We start from the raw sequence: 19,291 nt of genomic DNA on the forward strand, positions 1-19,291 counted from the left end.
AGCTTTGGGCTGTAATTTACAGTCCTGGTTAAGATGCGAGTTTATCCTAGAGATCCCAGCAGGACTGAGCAGAGAGATGTGAGTCAGTGGTTCTAGCATTCAGGAAAGATACACAGAGATTAATGACCAGTGTGCTACTGGCATCAGCCAAAATCAGGAGAGACGGGAAAAGTTTGTGAGGGATTTATTATGCGACAGATTACCTAATTTAAACTTCACAACAATTTCTGACGTATAGCAAGCAGACCAGCGAAATAACAGCTCCAAGTCATCAAAAAGCAAAACCGACCTAGTTCCTAGAGAAAGAAAGCTTCTGCCAGCTGGTCTCTTTGTGTTTCCTGCTGACTTAGGCAGCCCTGGGGCCCAAAGATGCTTTCTAGAAGTCTGTTTCAGCTACCTGAGGAACAGCAACCTTGGTTGCTACTGCCCTCACTGCATTTTAAAAAGGCAACCAAACAAAAAAGCAAGTAACAGCAAATTAAGAGGAGTGTTGGATTATACTGACAAGGAACAAGGAATGTATACTCAAAGTCTTGTGCATTTTGGATGGCACGTTCCGGGTGTGCAGAGAATATCTGTTAAATTAGGTTCCCCAGACGTACCTCCCCGGACAATACTGTCTCCATTACTGCATGGAAAATCCACCCCCAGTACCACAGAAGAAAGCGCCAGACTTCATAGGCCCTCTGAAGTTAAGAAGCATCCCTAAAGCGATTTTCTGTCCTCCTTGAAGACGCTCAGTTTCCAAGATTTTAGCTGGCTAATTGGCAACTTGTCAACGTCCGTGTATATTGTCACTACTGCCCGTCCCCGGGTCCTCTCCAAGACGCCCCTTCCCACCCTGGCCAGGGAGACCCCGGCCCATCAACCAAGAGGACGGCACCAGCTCTCCGTGACAGCAACGTAGGGGGAAGGGAGCGGGGCCCTCTTCTTTTGAAGCGCCCCTCGGGTAGAACCCAGAAGCTGCCCGAGGTGGCGTGAACACAGCTGCCCCGGAAGACGCGCCCCAAAGCCACAGCCCTGGATGCGGGGGCGGCGGACCCCGCCCGCAGCCCGGGGACTCCAAACTTCCCTCCGAGGGGCGGGGCTCGAAGCCGGCGAGCGGCGCTCCCCCCAACCCCCACGCCACGCCAAGGCGCAGGCGCAGGCGCGCGGGGTGCGGCCGCGGCGCTGAGAGCGGCGGCGCCAGGCGCGGGAAGATGGCGGCAGCGGCGGCGGCGGCGGCGGCCGAGCAGGTCTGGGAGCCCCGCCGCGGCCGGGGGCAGGAGAGACAGGGGAGGCCCGGGTCCTGCCGGTGGGGCCCTCCGCGGGGCTGGCTGCCGGGGGAGGCAGCCGGGACGCGAGGGCGCGCCGGGGCCGGGGGCCGGGCTCCAGGGGGGCGGAGCGGGCGGGAGGAGCTGTCCGCAGCCCGGGATGCTGGCGAGGGCCGCCTGGGACCGCGGGCAGGGGCTCTGGGCCGAGGAGGGGAAGCAAGCCGCGGCCCTCGGCCAGGCCCGCTGCCCCCCGGCCGGGCTGAGGAGGGGTCGCCGCCTGAGGGGCGGGGAGGCGGCCGTGGCAGGCGCGAGCCTGCGCCAGGACGTGCCGGAGACGTGCCCGGCCCGGTGGCCAGCAAAGATGCGGGTAAAAATAGCCTCAGCCTGCTAGCGGGGAGGCTTCCCTGACACCCGCCAAGAAACAGTCAGCTGTTGCCTGGGTGCCCGCTTGCGGCCACTTCTTGTGTCTGCCATCCTCGGTATGCAGACATCAGGTTTCTCCTCCCGGTTTGGTTTTAGAGATTTAGTCACCAGTTTAAAACTGCCTCCTGTCCAGTTGGTTTAAAATTATTTGCTAATGCTTTATCAAGTGTTTCCTGATCTGCATGGTAAACTTGTAACTTAGAGTAGTTTAAAAGGCTGTTATTCCTCCCCAAAGCGAGCTCTACGTATGTAAACGCATACATGCATGCATGTGTTACATATACATACCTGTCGTTGCTAGGGTCTTTGTTAAAATAAAAATAATTTTCATAGTCACTTTCTCCTTAACTGTTATTCCCTTTACAAAACTATGATATGGTAGTTTACTTTGAAAAAGTCTCATTCTGGGGCGCCTGGGTGGCGCAGTCGGTTAAGCGTCCGACTTCAGCCAGGTCACGATCTCGCGGTCCGTGAGTTCGAGCCCCGCGTCGGGCTCTGGGCTGATGGCTCAGAGCCTGGAGCCTGTTTCCGATTCTGTGTCTCCCTCTCTCTCTGCCCCTCCCCCGTTTGTGCTCTGTCTCTCTCTGTCCCAAAAATAAATAAACGTTGAAAAAAAAATTAAAAAGAAAAAGAAAAAGTCTCATTCTTCAACATCTTTGGAAGAATAAATTGGAGTCAAGTTGCCAGCATTCTGTTCCCAGAAAAGACCTTCTTAACTAATTGACTGCTTTTAGGGACCTAATAGAGATATATAACCGGAACAGTCATTCCAAGGGACATAGAAAGCAGAAGACATGAAATCTGCCTTCAAGGAGCTTCAAGTCAGATTAAGTGCAGAAAAATCAGCTACAGGGGCAAGCTACAGATCTAACAGTATAAAACCTAAAGGAATGAGTGAAAGTGAACGGAGACACAGCTTCTGGGAGTTGTTGAGACTAAAATTGTTCCTTGGCTTTCCACATTTCCCTCCTGATTTATCAGCTCTTGTTTCAGCCTGTTCTTTTTTTTCATCCACATCACTTATGAATGCTCTGGAGTTTCCACCAAGGTTCTATTCTTGCTTTACGCAGAAACTGGGCAGAGTGGCCCATTCGTTAGTCTCACTTCAGAGTAAAGCATTTATGTCTCCACCGTGAACTGAATTTTCCACATGCACCCCAAACTGAAAAATGTACAAAATTGGATCTCATCATATTTACCATTAAAAGGGCTCCAGGGGCGCCTGGGTGGCTCAGTTGGTTAAGCGTCCAACTCTTGGTTTCAGCTCAGGTCATGATCTCACGGTTCAAGAGTTTGAGCCCCTGCATCGGGCTCTGTGCTGACAGTGTAGAGCCTGCTTGGGATTTTCTGCTTCGTCTCTGTCCCTTCCCCGCTCATACTGTCTCTCTCAAAAAAAAGTAAATAATAATTTTTAAAAAGGGCTACAACCATCCTTTCACTTGGTTAACCGAGCTAGAAACTTGAGAGCAGGGCCAGTTTAAGGGAGCTCAGAAAGGACCCACACTTGGTTTAATGCTCTGCTGTCCCTGGATTCCACACATTATGTAGCAGGTCCTACCTGGGAGTTGCCTTAGATCCGTCTGTGTCACATACAGCCAGTCAATCACCAGGTTCTGTAGTTCGTCATCTTTTTTTTTTTTTTAATTTTTTTTCAACGTTTTTATTTATTTTTGGGACAGAGAGAGACAGAGCATGAACGGGGGAGGGGCAGAGAGAGAGGGAGACACAGAATCGGAAACAGGCTCCAGGCTCTGAGCCATCAGTCCAGAGCCTGACGCGGGGCTCGAACTCACGGACCGCAAGATCGTGACCTGGCTGAAGTCGGACGCTTAACCGACTGCGCCACCCAGGCGCCCCTCGTCATCTTTTTTTTAATGTTTCTTATTTATTTTGACAGACGAAGATCATGAGTGGGGAAGGGCAGAGAGAGAGAGAGAATCTTCCTCTTAATGCCTCTCCCTGTCATCTCTTCATCTAAAGCTCAGTGAAACTCTTCTTTGGACTGTTAGATAAACCTGCTGTTGACATCTTCATCTCTGAACTCTTCTGTTGCACTTGATCTCTTTTTGGCACATGAATTTGATTTTGCTGTGATGCAGATCTGATTGTATCACTAACCTATTTTAAATCTTCAGTGGTTCCCCATAACCTTCAGGATGAAGTCCGTTGTTCTTGACATGGTGACTTACGTCCATTCATTTACTGGCACCTCCCCACATCTCGCACCTTATTCCTTGCCCCATTTCTGTACTCCTCCTTTTCACGGTCCACAGAAACTACCAAAATCGGTTCATACTGACGTGACTTGTAGTCACAGTTTCTATGCTGTTCCCTTTGCCTGGAATACCTTTCTCTGCACTTTTGCCTGGCTAACTCCCATTTATCCTCCCAAAATTCGAGTGAGATCTCAGCCTTTCTTAAAAACCTTCACCCGATGCCCCTGCTTGCTAAGTAGAGTTACCGTGAGTAGAGTTTTGTACCGTGTCAGTAGTGTATTTGCTACTCATGCACTTGCTATGTTGAACTGGCATTGTTAGTGACCTGTCTGTCTACTGTCCTGGCCTGTGAGGAAGTTCACTGAGGGCAGTGCTATGGCTTGCTTGTCTTGGTGATCTGGAGCCTCTGGCATATAGTAACTCTTCAGTGAATTATAAATGCATCAAATTGAATATAATGATGCACATGAATTGGCAGAGAAGAGTAAAGAATGCCTCCCAGGAGGGATCAGTTTTGCCCCCTCTCCTATGTAGACCTGTATTCAAGCCCTGACTTTTAAGTTGCCCCTACTGTGTCTGTGAAAATTAGAAGAAAGCACACCTTCCTTAAGGTATTCTATACCTTCAGCCCAAATACTTTCAGAATGAACATTTCAGCTCTAAGAGGTCTGCAATAATCTGGTAGTAGATCGAGGCATCTTCTGTATAGCCTTCCTTACTGCTTTGTGGAATTAAAAAAAAAAATTTACCTGCCGCATTACTCACAATGATTATTCCTGTCCTTTTCCATTTTCCACAATCCCTTAACCAGCCTGCTGCCTCGGCCGCCGTGATAAGATTCCAGTAGCCGTCTCCACTCTTCCTTGGCAGATGACCTTGCCTTTTCCATCCCAGAAGATGTTTTCTCTTCTGGGTGTGAACTGTTTCAGCAAAGCCTATCCTTAAAGATTATCTTTTCTCATGTACCCTGTGTCACCTTCTTTCCTGCCTCCTGAAGGGTCTCATTTTCTCCATTATCCTGCCCCACTCTGAGACCTTTGGCCTTTGCCCCGCTTGGCATCTTTCCCTCTGCGGTCAAATAGACGAGTCTTCCCCCAAATTGCACGGAGAGGAGAGGAAGACACAGCAAAACTGAAAACACAGTTTTCTTCTGAGTGTACGTAATTCTCTAGCTACAGTCCTCTCTTTCCTCTTTTCTCTTTCTGGACTCAAAAATAGATACACACATGTGGCATCTTTTCAGGCTGTTTCCTGCTTACCCATTTGCTACTTAGAGTTCATCTTTGAAAGTCACAGAAGCACTTCTTAACAAAGCAAGTTCAGCAACAGTGCACATGCTTGGTTCTCTTACCATTCATTGTAGTCCTCATTTCCCACTATAGCTGCACATTTAAATTTTCCCCAGACCATGTCCTTGGCTCTTTGTTCTCTTTCCTATATACTGTTTTGCACAGTAAGAAGATGCACTCGTGGATTTAATTTACCTCAAGGCTAAGGATCTCAAATCTCTGTCTCTAGCCCTGACCGACCTAATACCCCATCCCTGCCTTCCCCTTGCCTTTGAGTCACGAGGTTATTTCTCATTCAGTTTAAGTGCAGCATATGTAGAATCTTCTCCCTCCTTCATTCTCCATACTTCACTAGTCACCATTCAGTAAACACGGGATTTTTTGAAGCTGGCTGCAGATTCAGTTAACTCTTCTCTTGAAGTATGTTTTTATTTTTTATTTTATTTTTATTTTTTTGTATCTTTTCAATCTGTCTTTTTCCATCCCACCTTAGTTCAGGCCCTCATTACCTCATTACCTCTAACCTCCATTATGACAACGTCGCCCAACAACCTACTTAACTGGTATTCCTCTTCCGATCTCTCCTACAAACACCCGCATGTTTAGGATCCTGAAATATATGTCATTTATGTTCATAAACCTCCAGTGACTCCCAGTTAAACAGAGAGGAAGACTGGAATTTGTACCCAGCAGGCCAGGAATTTTCCCAACCAGCCCTGCTTTGCAGCTTTCTTCTCCCTACATTGCCGGCTCTGACCACCTACTTCCTGTTGCCTTGAAAAAATACTCCAAGCCATCCTGTTTCTCCTCTCATTGGACTCCACAGCATGTGTTGCCCAGACTATTGATTTTGGCACCTGAACACACAGAATAATTTATTGCATCGCTAACTGTTTTAATAACGTGTAACATCTAGAGGATAAGGATCCTGTCCTATATTATTTTTGTATTCCTACTAGTGTTTAAGCATAAAATGTTTAATAAATGCCTATTCAAAAAAAATAAATTGTCTCAGAGCTCTAAAATATATGTAAGTTGGGCAGTATCCATTTCACCCATTTTGTGTTTCTGATGTATTACCAAAAATGTCATTCAACCATAGTCTAAGTTAGAGGCTCTCAAACTTTCTGGTCTCAGGTTACTTTTATGCCCTTAAAAGTTACTGAGGATCCCAAAGAACTTTTGTTTATGTGGGTTATATCCATTGATACCTATTATATTAGAAATTAAACCTGTGAAAATTTGAAACACAGTACTGCACAAGCACACATTCCGTTAGTTGTTAGAGCAGTGATGTCATCACATATTTAGCCTCTGGAAATCACTGAACATTCACGAAAGAAGGAGAGTAAAAAAAGTAAGTAACATCTTGGTGTTGTTTTGAAGATAGTTTTTACCCTCCAGTCTCCTGAAAGAGTTCAAAGGGCTCCTCCGGGGCCCCCCTGCCCATACTTTGAAAACTACTGATCTAAGATAATATTATCTTTAGCCAATTGGGGTCATAAACAGCAAAGTGTGTCAGAATTTCCAAATTCTTTTCCTATAAATGAAAAAATATATATAATGAAACAGATCATTGTAAGGCATTAACTAAAAAAAAAAAAAAAAAGAGATTACCGACTGTGGAATGTCTGTGTCAACTCTTCCCCCAAATGAGCTAGCTGTGCACTTTAGTGACAATGGGACTATTCAGAGCAGAGAGTGGAGATGTGTTATCAAATAGTCTCACTAACGGTTCTTCTCTACTATCCCTCCAAGCAAAATAATGTCTTGAGTTGGAGCTTGCAACTCAACACCTTAAAGTTTATTTATGGCAAATATATCACCAACCAGTTCAGCTTTCTTTAGGTAGGAATTTGCACTTCATAAATAAATGCGTCGAAAGGAGTGGGTATGGCTGTTCCATTGTGCTGTATTTTGTTTTCAGCAAAGTTCCAATGGTCCCGTAAAGAAGTCCATGCGTGAGAAGGCTGTCGAGAGGAGGAATGTCAATAAGGAGCACAATAGTAATTTTAAAGCCGGATATATCCCAATTGATGAAGATCGCCTCCATAAAACGGGGTTGAGAGGGAGAAAGGGCAATTTAGCCATTTGTGTGATTATCCTCTTGTTTATCCTGGCTGTCATCAATTTAATCGTAAGTATCTGCCACAGAATTTTCTTGTTGTTTTTTTTTTTATTTTTTTTTTTTAATGTTTATTCATTTTTGAGAGACAGAGACAGAGCATGAGCAGGGGAGAGGCAGAGAGAGAGAGGGAGACAGGCTCTGAGCTGTCAGGGTCTGAAGCAGGCTCCAGGCTCTGAGCTGTCAGCACAGAGCCCAATGCGGGGCTCGAACTCACTGACCATGAGATCATGACTTGAACTGAGGTCAGACGCTTAACTGACTGAGCCACCCAGGTGCCCCAGAATTTTCTTGTTTTAATTACCATGGGGAATTTTTCAGTGAAATCATGGACTTTGTATAATTTCTTGTTGAAGCCCTCTTTCTGCTTTTCTATACGTGTTTTATCTCTTAAGGTTTTTTTTAGATGTACAGTTACCCTTTACAGTTTGTACAAAGAGCCCCTGATTTGCTTACTCTCCAAAATATTATATGACAGGATCCTGTCTTCCTAATTTCACAACCAAGAGTGCGTTTTATCAGATGTTCCTTCTTCTGATATATACTTTGAAAGACAACAGGAGATTCCATCTTTTAAATACTTTTAGGAAAGACCCACTAGCCTTTTCTTTTTTTATTTATTCTCGAAGTGTAGTTAACATACAGTATTTTATTAGTATCAGACGCACAACACGGGGAGTCGACAGTTCTGTATAGCACTCAGTGCTCACCATAAGTGTGGTCACCATCTGTCACATTACAACATTATTACAGTGTTATCGACTGTATTCCTTGTGCTGTACTTTTCATCTCTGTGACTTATTTTATAACTGTAAGTTTGCACCTCTTATTGAGTTGTCGTAAATGTTACCTAGTATGCTCATATTGCCATGTATTAATTTTACGTAGAAGAAAATGTTCATGGAGTATTTTAAATGGCTTAAATTTTGCAAGGGTAAAGTCAACTCAGCAGAAGAGACCTTTGCACCATGACTTTACTGCCTTCATCTGTCCTAAAAAATAATAATCCTTTCTGTTTTCATTCAGCTTTTCCTACATGAAGTCTTACCTCCTCAACTAGATTTTAAAATTGTAAACCCTTGTTTGACAGCAAAGGGTTATATTTTATAGTCTTAAGTCTCTGTTGTCAAAGAATGAAAGGATGTGGCAGGCCAGTTTAAACTAAGGTGCTGAGGACCTACTATGTTGCCTTTTCCTAAGATACTTGCTTTTTTAAAGAAGACTTAATCCAAGGTTTTAACTCTCTGAGGGTTAAACTTGAAACCCTCTGGCATGTGTGTAGATGACATTTTCAGAGGGTAGTTTTTGGTATAACTAAGACTGGTCGTGAGCATGGGCTGCAGCAGTTCTAAAGTCACTCCATTTACTTTATTTTTGACTTGCAGTACTTTTAAGCCAGCCCATTATATTTTACGTACATCCAAAACATTTGTGTCGAATTCTTCCCTTACATTGAAAAGAGCTGGTATTATAAATACTGGGAGCACATATTCTGAAATTATCTTATTTTAGAAATTTATTTTATTGGAAACTCCTGGTTAAGATCGCAGAATGAAGACTTTTTTTATTCCCATCCCGTTTAAAAAGCTCATCCTAAGATGACAATGTCAACAAAAGAAATATCTGGAAAGAGAGCGAGAGGCAACTGAAATCCTAAACCATAATACATCAAGACCAAACAGCAGGATGAAAAATGGCAAATAACTTATCAGAGAAGAGAAACTGCTTGTGTGTGTTGAAGAGGGGGCTGCAGGGTGTGTTCATGAAAGTGCCTTACAGAATCATCGGGATTGCCTCAGGAACTGGAAATACAAGTATTTTGAAAAGGAGGAGTGAGGCAGGAACTGAAAACAGCTTGTTTGAAAAACCTATAGGAGGAGCCATGAGATCCCTAGCCTTCCTCACCCTTCCAGCCAGCAGTGAGGCCACTATGCCTCCTAACCCCACAGAGTGTTACAGAAGGGAGGGGATTCTTCCTGCCTGAGGATACTGTTGTGCGGAAGAGGGTAGGGATGGTTTTCCATTCCGGGAAGCAGGGAAGTGTGAATCCTGGAAGCGCTGAGACTGTTTCCAGCTCCATCTGTCTCCTGTCTCTGTCCTCTATCTCCAGCTCCCCAGCACCAGGCACATGTACCCCAGGCAAGACATGAAATAGCCTTCTGTGGAGGAAAGACCTGTAGATATTGACGCTTGGCAGGTCGCAGTGAAAAAGCCACCTAATCTCGTACTCTGAAGCCTGTCTACCACAAGCCCACCCCACACAGAGAACTTTCTATGCGCTTTTTTAAGCCTCAGTGTTAAATATGAACACTGAGCCACCAGGGATCAATAGATTTTTTGGAAAGCTCCCAGAACTGAGAAAATGATGGAGACCAAAAACACCCAAGCCGTAGGGAAATCGAATTCAGGGAGAGAAAATGTGATGAATGGCAGAAAACAAAAAATTAAAATCAGTATCTTCAGAGAAATAAGAGTATATTACATCCATGGAACAAGAATAGCATGCCATTAAAAAGGAGTGATTAAAGAATAAGGAAGAACTTGTAGAAATACACAGGGATGGATGGCTGGGTGGATGGAGAGAGAAAGAGATTGGAAGATAAAAGGAACCCTTCCAGAAAGTTCAACAAAATTAAAGAATCAATCGAGGAAGTGTAACATTCTGTTAATAGGAGTTTCAGAAAGAGAGAAGAAAGAACACTGGGGAGAATGTTACCAAACAAGTCAAGAAAATTTCCTAGAACAGATGGAAAACTACCATTCTGGGTCCAGTGTCATGCATAAAAAAGACGCACACCAAGGCCATTACTGTAAAATTTAAGAAAACAGGGATAAAGAGAAGATCTTAAAATATTCCACAGGAAAAATAAAAACAGGTTATGCATGAAGAATACAAAATCACAGGCATCGGACCCCTCAAATGCAGCCCTGGAAACCAGAAAGCAGGGGCCTTCAAAATTTAGAGGGAAAATAACACCAAACCTAGGAATGTATATATCAAGCTAGACTATCCACCAAATGTGAGGGCTTACAGAGACATTTTTTAACCATGCACACTCTGAAAATTTACTTCACATAGATTCTTTCTAAGGAGGCCACTGGAGGAGGTGCTCACCAAAAGAAGTCATTAACTCCCAGAAAGCTGAAGAAAAGGACACAGCAAACTGGGTATCTAGCACTGGAGAAAGACAAGGAAGTTCCAGCATGAAAATGAAGGAAAAATTCATGGTTACAGTTGTGTAACAGACCCAGGGCTAACAGACTGGACCAAGAATGTAAGAGTTCCGGCAAGATTTCCTGAGACAGAAAACTAGAGCCAGTAGAATAAGCTATCTGAGAGGTTTGGGCTTTCAGAACATTTTACTGAGTTGACATTTTACAGAAACATCAGAGGTTTTGAAAAGATTCAGTCAGGCTTCCAAAGAAACTCACCAACCTTGGTCTGATGCTAAAGAAAGAGAAATATGAAACTCCAGGAGACACAGAGTACAAGAAACGAACTGCTCTCTTAGTTACAGTATTTGGTTTAGGATTGAAAAATACTTACATGTTCGTAATACTGAAAATTCTGAACATGGATCTAGCCAAGACTTGAGATTGGGGGAGAAGAAATGAGATAAATTCTCATCTGGTAAAGTAGGAAATGAATAGATAAAACCTAAAAATGATGAGTGAAGAAATAATATACTCATATTACTTAAAAATACGAAATAAATTCTAGATGAAATACCTAAAATTGCTGAAAGTGGTTGTCCCTGGACAAGATGTGGAGGGAGGAGAAGAAATAAGAAACTGTTCTTTTACACATTTTTTTTTGACTCTTGGCTATTTGCCTTGATAAAAATGAAGTTGGTTTCGTTGATACGTGGAAAACCAATTGATGTGTTCATATCACTGATGAGACATTTTGGCAATGATCTTTTCTGTTTTTTTCTAGTTATGTTAAATGTACGTGACCTATCAACAGGGGGCTTGTTTCCTTTTTTAGATAACACTTGTTATCTGGGCTGTGATCCGCATTGGACCAAATGGCTGTGATAGCATGGAGTTCCACGAAAGTGGCCTGCTTCGGTTTAAGCAAGTATCTGACATGGGAGTCATACATCCTCTTTATAAGAGCACAGTAGGAGGAAGGCGGAACGAAAACTTGGTCATCACGGGCAACAACCAGCCTGTAAGTTACCACATCGGTTGAGGGACATTAGAGAAAAATTCTTAGTAAAAACCCAGTGTTGATTTTTGGAAATGGATATTTTCCTTGAGAGACTGTCCATAAGCATATTTAATAATATGGTTGGTCTTACAATCTATTAATGTAACACGCTTTCTTAACATCTGAATGTGGTATCCTTTTTTGTGGTAGATTAATTACTATGAGAATACAGAATGTACTCTCTCTCCTCCACACGAGGTAACCAGCACACGAAGCACCTTCCCAGGTTGGAATAGCCTCTACTTTCTGGAGGCTGGAAGAGAATATGCCAGTCTAGTCTGTGGCAGCCCATGCCAAGTGGCTGCTATAACATAGGTTTTTGATGGAATAGAACCTCAAGGAGGTATTGTTACCACCCCCCACCCATCTTAGGCCTACGTCTATATGCCCTGTGACCCATGGATTTGTGCAGAGCAGCATAAGCAAACAAGCACATAAGCCCTCATTCTAAAGACCTCTTTTTCCAAGTGGATAGAGAGGGGACAGACAGATGCAGTTAAAATTACTTGAAGTTAGGCTGTTACTATAAAGTGTTTTTGATAATGTTCTTGATGAGTTTTGGATGCAGTCTCCTTTGAAAACATATTTATGATAAAGTGTTTTTCTGAAGATTGTTTTTCAGCAAGGGACAACAAAGCTCAGTGTAGAAAAGAACAAAACTTCTATTACAAGTGACATTGGTATGCAGTTTTTTGACCCGAGGACTCAGAATATCTTATTCAGCACAGACTATGAAACTCATGAGTTTCATTTGCCAAGTGGAGTGAAAAGTTTGAATGTTCAAAAAGCGTCTACTGAAAGGGTATGATTTATTTTGTTTGCTTTCTTAATGGAAGAGAATTACTGTCTGAATTTACAAAGCGGGAGGGGAGTTTTGCTGTTTTATAGTGATGTGAAAGGATAAATTCTGGAACAATGGGAAGGGTTGATTTGTTCTAGATTTGTCACCTGATCATTATCAAGTCACGTCTCTCTATCTCAACACCTATAAAACGTGACCAAAAATACTTGCCTTTCATATTCCATGGTTGAAACTCCTGTTCCTGTGTCTCTGATAATAATTCTCACTTTAATTTAGAAACGCTGTTTATTGCTTTCTTTTCTTAATTTTCAGATTACCAGCAATGCTACTAGTGATTTAAACATAAAAGTTGACGGGCGTGCTATTGTGCGTGGAAATGAAGGTGTATTCATTATGGGCAAAACCATTGAATTTCACATGGGTGGTAATATGGAGTTAAAGGCAGTGAGTATTAAGAGTTTTAGAGAATTATTAGATTCTTGGGTACATAAATCCATATGTGGAACAGTATACCATTATTAAAAACAATAATGTAGTTGTATATTTTTTGATATGGAAAGATGTTCAAAATGGACTTTGAAGTGAAAGAAAGTTACAATTTGTGAAATACCTCATTTTTATTTTGCAAAACAAAACATATATGCGTTTATAAAAACCTGGAAAACTATGCCAGAATGTCAACAGTGGCTGGCTATGGGTAGCAGGCTTACAGCTAATTTTAATTTTATTTGTCTTTCTGCCTGCCTGCTGTTTTCTAAAAAAAAAAAAAATTTTTTTTTACATAATGATTCCTCTATTATTTTAAAAGGCAAAAGTAATCTTTTAAACTTGTGAAAGAATTCTCAAAGTGGGAATTCTCGAAGTATCCATTCTCTGAAGTTGTTGGGGTTTTACTTTTTAGTTAAAGGTTGTTCATATCCTTTCATGAGTTATATATCTAGTGATGTGAAAATCAATTAGCAGGTGTACAAAATATATTTTATTCACCCATCTATTATTAACTAGAAAGGAAAAAGATTTTGCCTTTATTATAGCTATTGAAAAGTGAAATTTTGTACTTCACAGATTATATCTGAACTTCAGTAAGTAACATATCTCATATAAGGGAGCCAGAAGTCCAAAAATGGCTTACCTGCTGGGGCGCCGGGGTGGCTCAGTCGGTTAAGCGGCCGACTTCGGCTCAGGTCATGATCTCGCAGTCTGTGAGTTCGAGCCCCGCGTCGGGCTTTGTGCTGACAGCTCAGAGCCTGGAGCCTGTTTCGGATTCTGTGTCTCCCTCTCTCTGATCCTCCCCCGTTCATGCTCTGTCTCTCTCTGTCTCAAAAATAAATAAACGTTAAAAAAAAAATGGCTTACCTGCTTATAGTTCTGATCAAAGCGTATTTCTTCAAAATGTCTTTGGCCACCTGCTATATGCATCTTAACTGAAACTAATTAAATTTATTTTACCAAGCATAAAATATGGCAAAAGTGAGCTTGAACCCCAGGACTTATAAAATAATTCTTTCCTTTTATTTAAGTTTAATTTCATAGTTATAGAAAAAATAAGCTTTGAAAAATTAAGTTCTTCCATTTTCATAAATAGCTTTTCTCCCTTAAAGCACATATTCCAATTTCTAAAAAAAAAAAAAAAAAAGAACATAAAATGTGTTTCTTGCTAGAAACTCAATAGCAATACTGAGTATTTTTTGCACATACTGTAGTAAGAAGCTATTCCTCTAAGAGAGTAATGGTGAAGAATGGTCACAGGGGGCTATGAAACTCAAAGAAGCAAGAGGTGTGAGAGATATGTATATAACCATTAGCAAGCTACCTAATTCCTTGTTTCCTATCTGAAAATTCTAACTGTTGTTAGTATGAGAAATATTAAAATACTTTGAAATGCACATAAACACATACCAGTTTCTCCACAGTTAGAAAAAAAAATCCAGTATTGAAAAGATAATTAGCTTTATAATTCAGTTAACATCAGTGGTTAGTTTTTAAGTGTATGGCTAATTATAAAAAAGAAAAAATTTTATCAAAAAAAATATTATCAAACTGCTTTTAAAGAAGTAACTGCTTTAGCAGTTAGAAGAAAGGAAAATTAAATGACCACAAGATGGCAACATTGGAACAAAATTTCAAAATTCATCACATACGGATTGTATTTATATCCTGTGCATAACTATCACTAGTCCATAGCCGCTTCCGTGACTTCATAACCAACTTTGTCTTATTGCTTTAAATACCTTCTGTAACCTGATAACTCTCACATTTGGAACTCCTGCTCTAATCTCTAATCTCTCCTCTGAACTAAGACTCGCACACCCACCAGCTGCCTTCTTACCTCTCCACTCCAGGACATAATACACATCTCAGATTCAACAAGTCTAAAATCTTTGTATCCTCCCTCCTTCCCCAAACATGCCTTTCTTTTTTCAGTGTCCCCCTCTTGTGAAATGGCGCCCATCAGCCCATCAGCAAAGCCTCCTGGCTCTGCCTTCGAAAGATAGAGTCTGGCCGCTTCTCACTGCCTCCACCACCACCAGCAACAACACCCCTCATGGTATAAACCCACCGCTTCCTGCTGCACTGTTGGCTGCTTCCACTCTTGCCCCTGTAGTCCGTTCCCTGTATGGCAGCCAGAATGACCCTTTCTCAGAGATCACATCACTTCCGTATTCAGATCCCTCCAAACAGCTTCCCATAGAATTCAGGATAAAACCCAAAAGTCCATTCCCTTTCCTAACATGTCTGGCCCCTAGTTATTTCTTTGACTCATCTCCTACCAGTCGACTCCCGCCTGCTCTCTGCTTTAGCCCCACTGGCTTCCACCTGCTCTAGAACACCAAGCACATCTTCACACCGGGGCCTTTGCATGGATTGTTTCCTCTGCCTGCAGTGCCCTTCCTCAGTTTCCCACATGGCTTTCTCCTTCATATCACCCAGTTTGCACTGCACTGTGACCTTATCAGAGAGGCCTTTCCTGACCATCCTGTGTAAACACAGCTCCTGACTGGTCACTCTCTCTCTCTGCTTACCTTGAGTTATTTTTCTCCACTGATGTTTTATTTGTTTTACCTGTTCATGTATTGTCTGCCCCTCCCCCATTAAAATGTCAACTGTGTGAGAACTTGGGCTCACCTGTCTCTTGACTGCTGTATACAGCACCTAGAATGGTGTCTAACACATGGTAGACATTTAATAATTATGTGCTGGATGAATGAAAAGAAGAAAAGGAAAGAAAGGAGAGAGAGGCTTAGGAGTTCCCAAAAAGAAAAGACCTAAACGTTCCTGAAACAGCCTGGAGAACCTCCAGGCAGTTTTCTTTGAATGCCTGGTCTTCAGAATTATTTGGTTTGAAACTTCATTTGTGGCATTGCGTAAACATTAGAAATCAAAATTAATTTTCTGTAAGAGAAAAACAAGCCTTTTTCTTCTCATCATCAGAAACTTACCAATCATTAGTAACTTTGTAAAAACTCTCTTAGGAAGTAACAAATGAAAATGACCTGAGACTTTATCAGTATCAGTCCCATATACTTAGGAATTTTGATATAATTTTAAGAGTGTTATAACTGTATTTGATCTACATTGTGAACTATTACTAAGAGGTCACTAGTTGAATCTTGACATTGGTTTTGTTTTCTTTGTTGTTGATTTGGTCATGACTTTACTGTTTCTTACTACATATTTTTCTTGTTAATATTCTAAGTTTTGTTCATTAACTTTGTTCTGTCACCACTTGTGGAGGTAAACAAATTGTATTACTATTCTTCTCCTAGGAGAACAGCATCATCCTAAATGGAACCGTGATGGTTAGCACAACTCGCTTACCTAGTTCCTCCAGTGGGGACCAGTTTGGTACCGGTGACTGGGTACGCTACAAGCTCTGTATGTGTGCAGATGGAACTCTCTTCAAAGTACAAGTAACAGGCCAGAACATGGGCTGCCAGATCTCAGACAATCCCTGTGGAAACACTCATTAGAAGAACCCGCGAGGCCACCAATATGTTCATATCTTGACCTTTTTTTAAGAGTGTGCATGCAAATCATGTTTTTAGAGAGTTTGAGATAACTCTTGTTTTATCCGCAGAGCACTATTGTATCTATTATATGACCTCCATATTGAAAAGATTCTCAGAGAGCCTAAATTTTAGCACATTTCATTAAGTTGCACTGATCTTCAAATGGCAATTCTCTAAAATAATTACCAGAAGTGAATAGAAGCAAAATTAATCTCTAAAGAAGTGTTTTTAAAACTCCACTCTTCCTGGTCTGAAGGATAACTCTTTAGGCCACTCACTATAAGAAAGCTTTTGGTAACTGACGGGGATACACCCACTTAAGATGGTTGAAAGGGACACCATTAATAAATGTCACATGCTCTGTCTTTTGGCTTCCGAGAGAAAAGACAGATTTTTGATGCATTAATTTTCAGCTATATTCTCAATGCAAGTGAAGTCATTAAAGAACTTCACATATGTGAGCTGGCATGAAACTATGGTTCCTTAGTTTTGCACCAGGATGAAAATACTCTGTAATAGAATGTTTACTTGTTAAATACTGGTAAGTTGTGTTCACAGTGTGGTAGAAATTGAAGCACCGTCTCAGCTTTAACTAGCAAACGATGATAGCGGTCATCTACTGTGCATCTTACACACCCGAGGCACTGTCCCAGGCATCTTGTGTGTGCAATCTCTAATTCTCACCACAGCTCTGCATGTAGGTGTTACTATTCCAGTTTTACCCATTAGGAAACTGAGGATCAGAACAGTTAAGAAGCTTGCCTGATGTCACATGGAAAAGAGCAGGGTTGAGATTGGAATTCACATGGGATTCAAATGAAAATGTACCTGCTTCCAACTCCCATGTTCTGTTCACTATCTGCACTGAAGTCTTAATTATTTAAAACTCCAGAAAAATGAATGAAGAGTAACTCAAACTTACCTAAGTAGATAAGAATCAAACAAAACAGTTATGCTTACTCAGGTTTAAAAATAAATAAAATGGCCAACAGCTATCAGGTTTTAAACTAGCTTAAGGCAATTCCAAAATTATAATTTAGAGAAGTCAAATTAGTGTATGGGTGGGTTACCCCAGTTTCCTAACTGATGGGCCTTGGCACTTTGGAGAACCTGAATTGGGTAAAAGGAATTGCTAACTTATACCCTCAGCCCTCAGGGGAGCGCAGTGAGAAGGGAGAGGACGTGGCCCCAGGCAAGTCCTGGTGGCTGGGGATGGCTGGGAAGGTTACCACAGCCACGTGCCCTACAAATAGTCCCCTTTGCAGTGTGCGCCATGCCTTGAACAAAGTTGGGAAGCGCTGGAGTTAAGGGTGTTGATACAGGAAATAATTTTTAAGTAATTTTTGAGTAAGTATGAGACTTGATCTCTGCTCCTCATATTACAATCCCATCATAATGATCAACCCTCAAGCCAGTTGATTTTTAAAGTATTTTATATTTGACTTAAAAGGGACTCTCTGGTATTCATCAGACACACAACACCAGGGATGGAGTTTTCAAAAACAGTTTGCTGTAAGATAAGCAGTAGAGATGAATTGTAAGCCCCACTCTGCATTCAAGTACAACAGTATTCTGTCATGGTCTTTGAACTATGTAGATAAGAAAATCAATACAAAAAGCAATTTGCATTCACTACAATCACAGTTCTCTCTGATAGGACAACCAAATGCCTTAGAGATTATGAACAGTCATTAAAGTATTTAAAATAGATTGACTTACTATGTAATACTGAGTGCAGTTTTTAAAGGAAGGGGAAAAAATTTAACTTTATGACCTCTGAGTGTTACGATATTCAAATCCTATTTGAATATATTCAGTGTCATTTAATATTTGAGTGATACTCAGAAAAATCCATTGGAATTTTCATTCAGATGCTCAGTATATTTTTAATTTTACGTTCTTTACTTGTCTGCTTTATTTAGGTTTTGAAGGTTTCTTTAAATATTTTTACAAAAACTACAAAACACTATGTTAGAGTATTATTTATTGAATATAATTCATGAAACAATCTATTTTTATTCCTCTTTGAGAAATACTTGTGTTTTTGATACATCTCCATTAAGTGCTTTTAATGAGAGGATATTTTGATGTTTTTATAGAAGTGATTGTTAAGGTAACAGGTAACATATTTTTAGGACATTTTGCAGGTAACCCTTGCCTTTTCCTTGAGATGTAGTCCTGGAAAATTCACCGGAAAGGAGATTAAGAACAAACCGTCCATTTTACCTGTGATCTGTTTTGCACAATGGCAAAGCTTTAGCTACGCATTCTCACCACCAGATGGTATTTTCCTATAAACTGAAACGTTAGCTTTGCCTATTTCTGCTGGTTGTACCTCCCCTGCATTGAGCACGGACATGACAAGCAGCAGACTCCGCCAAGGTAGACCGAGACAGGACCCCAGGAGAAGGGGCGTGGATACATGCTTGTGTAACCTAACCGGCGGTAGGTTACAGTGACAACAGGGACAGATGAAACAAAAGCAGAGTACTTCAGAAACTGTCCAAAGGGCAGTTAGGAAAATGTAAAACTACACAAGGAGGGACTGCCTATTTATGGGCTGCAAGATTTAAAAATATTTGTATTGTTTTTGCATTATAAAAAAACAAATTTTGTGCGATAGTTTTGATGAAAGGTGGAAGTTCTGCCTAGTTTTGAGTGAATTTTTTTTTAAAGGATGAGAATGTTACAGTGCTAAACTTGACAGAAAAGAGACCATTGAAATGCTGATAATTTTAGTAGTCTTTTAAGAAGTGTTGAGGGGGCAAAGACTACAAATTATGCCATACAAAGATAACCCTGTAACTCTGTTTTGGATTGCTAACCTGAGTTTCAGTTAATTCAGTTTGTAATAACTATTAATGATCTCTGTTTACAATAAAGACTCTAAATTGTTTGCTGTTGATTTTTTTAATGGTTTAAATTAAGGTTCCTACTTAATCGTTCAAACATGATGGATT

General features: G+C 41.3%; 1 protein-coding gene across 1 annotated transcript; it reads left to right on the top strand.

Annotated features, from left to right (window-relative positions):
- Positions 1-1,120: 1,120 nt before the first annotated feature.
- SGCB (sarcoglycan beta) lies at positions 1,121-19,227 on the top strand. Its single transcript, XM_045474104.1, has 6 exons — positions 1,121-1,235; positions 7,109-7,318; positions 11,295-11,480; positions 12,130-12,321; positions 12,634-12,765; positions 16,089-19,227. The coding sequence occupies exons 1-6, from the start codon at positions 1,200-1,202 to the stop codon at positions 16,290-16,292; spliced, it is 960 nt and encodes a 319-aa protein (XP_045330060.1). The 5' UTR covers positions 1,121-1,199; the 3' UTR covers positions 16,293-19,227.
- Positions 19,228-19,291: the final 64 nt, after the last annotated feature.

This window comes from Leopardus geoffroyi, chromosome B1 (assembly GCF_018350155.1).
Source record: "Leopardus geoffroyi isolate Oge1 chromosome B1, O.geoffroyi_Oge1_pat1.0, whole genome shotgun sequence".
NCBI classification, from domain to species: Eukaryota; Metazoa; Chordata; class Mammalia; order Carnivora; family Felidae; genus Leopardus; species Leopardus geoffroyi.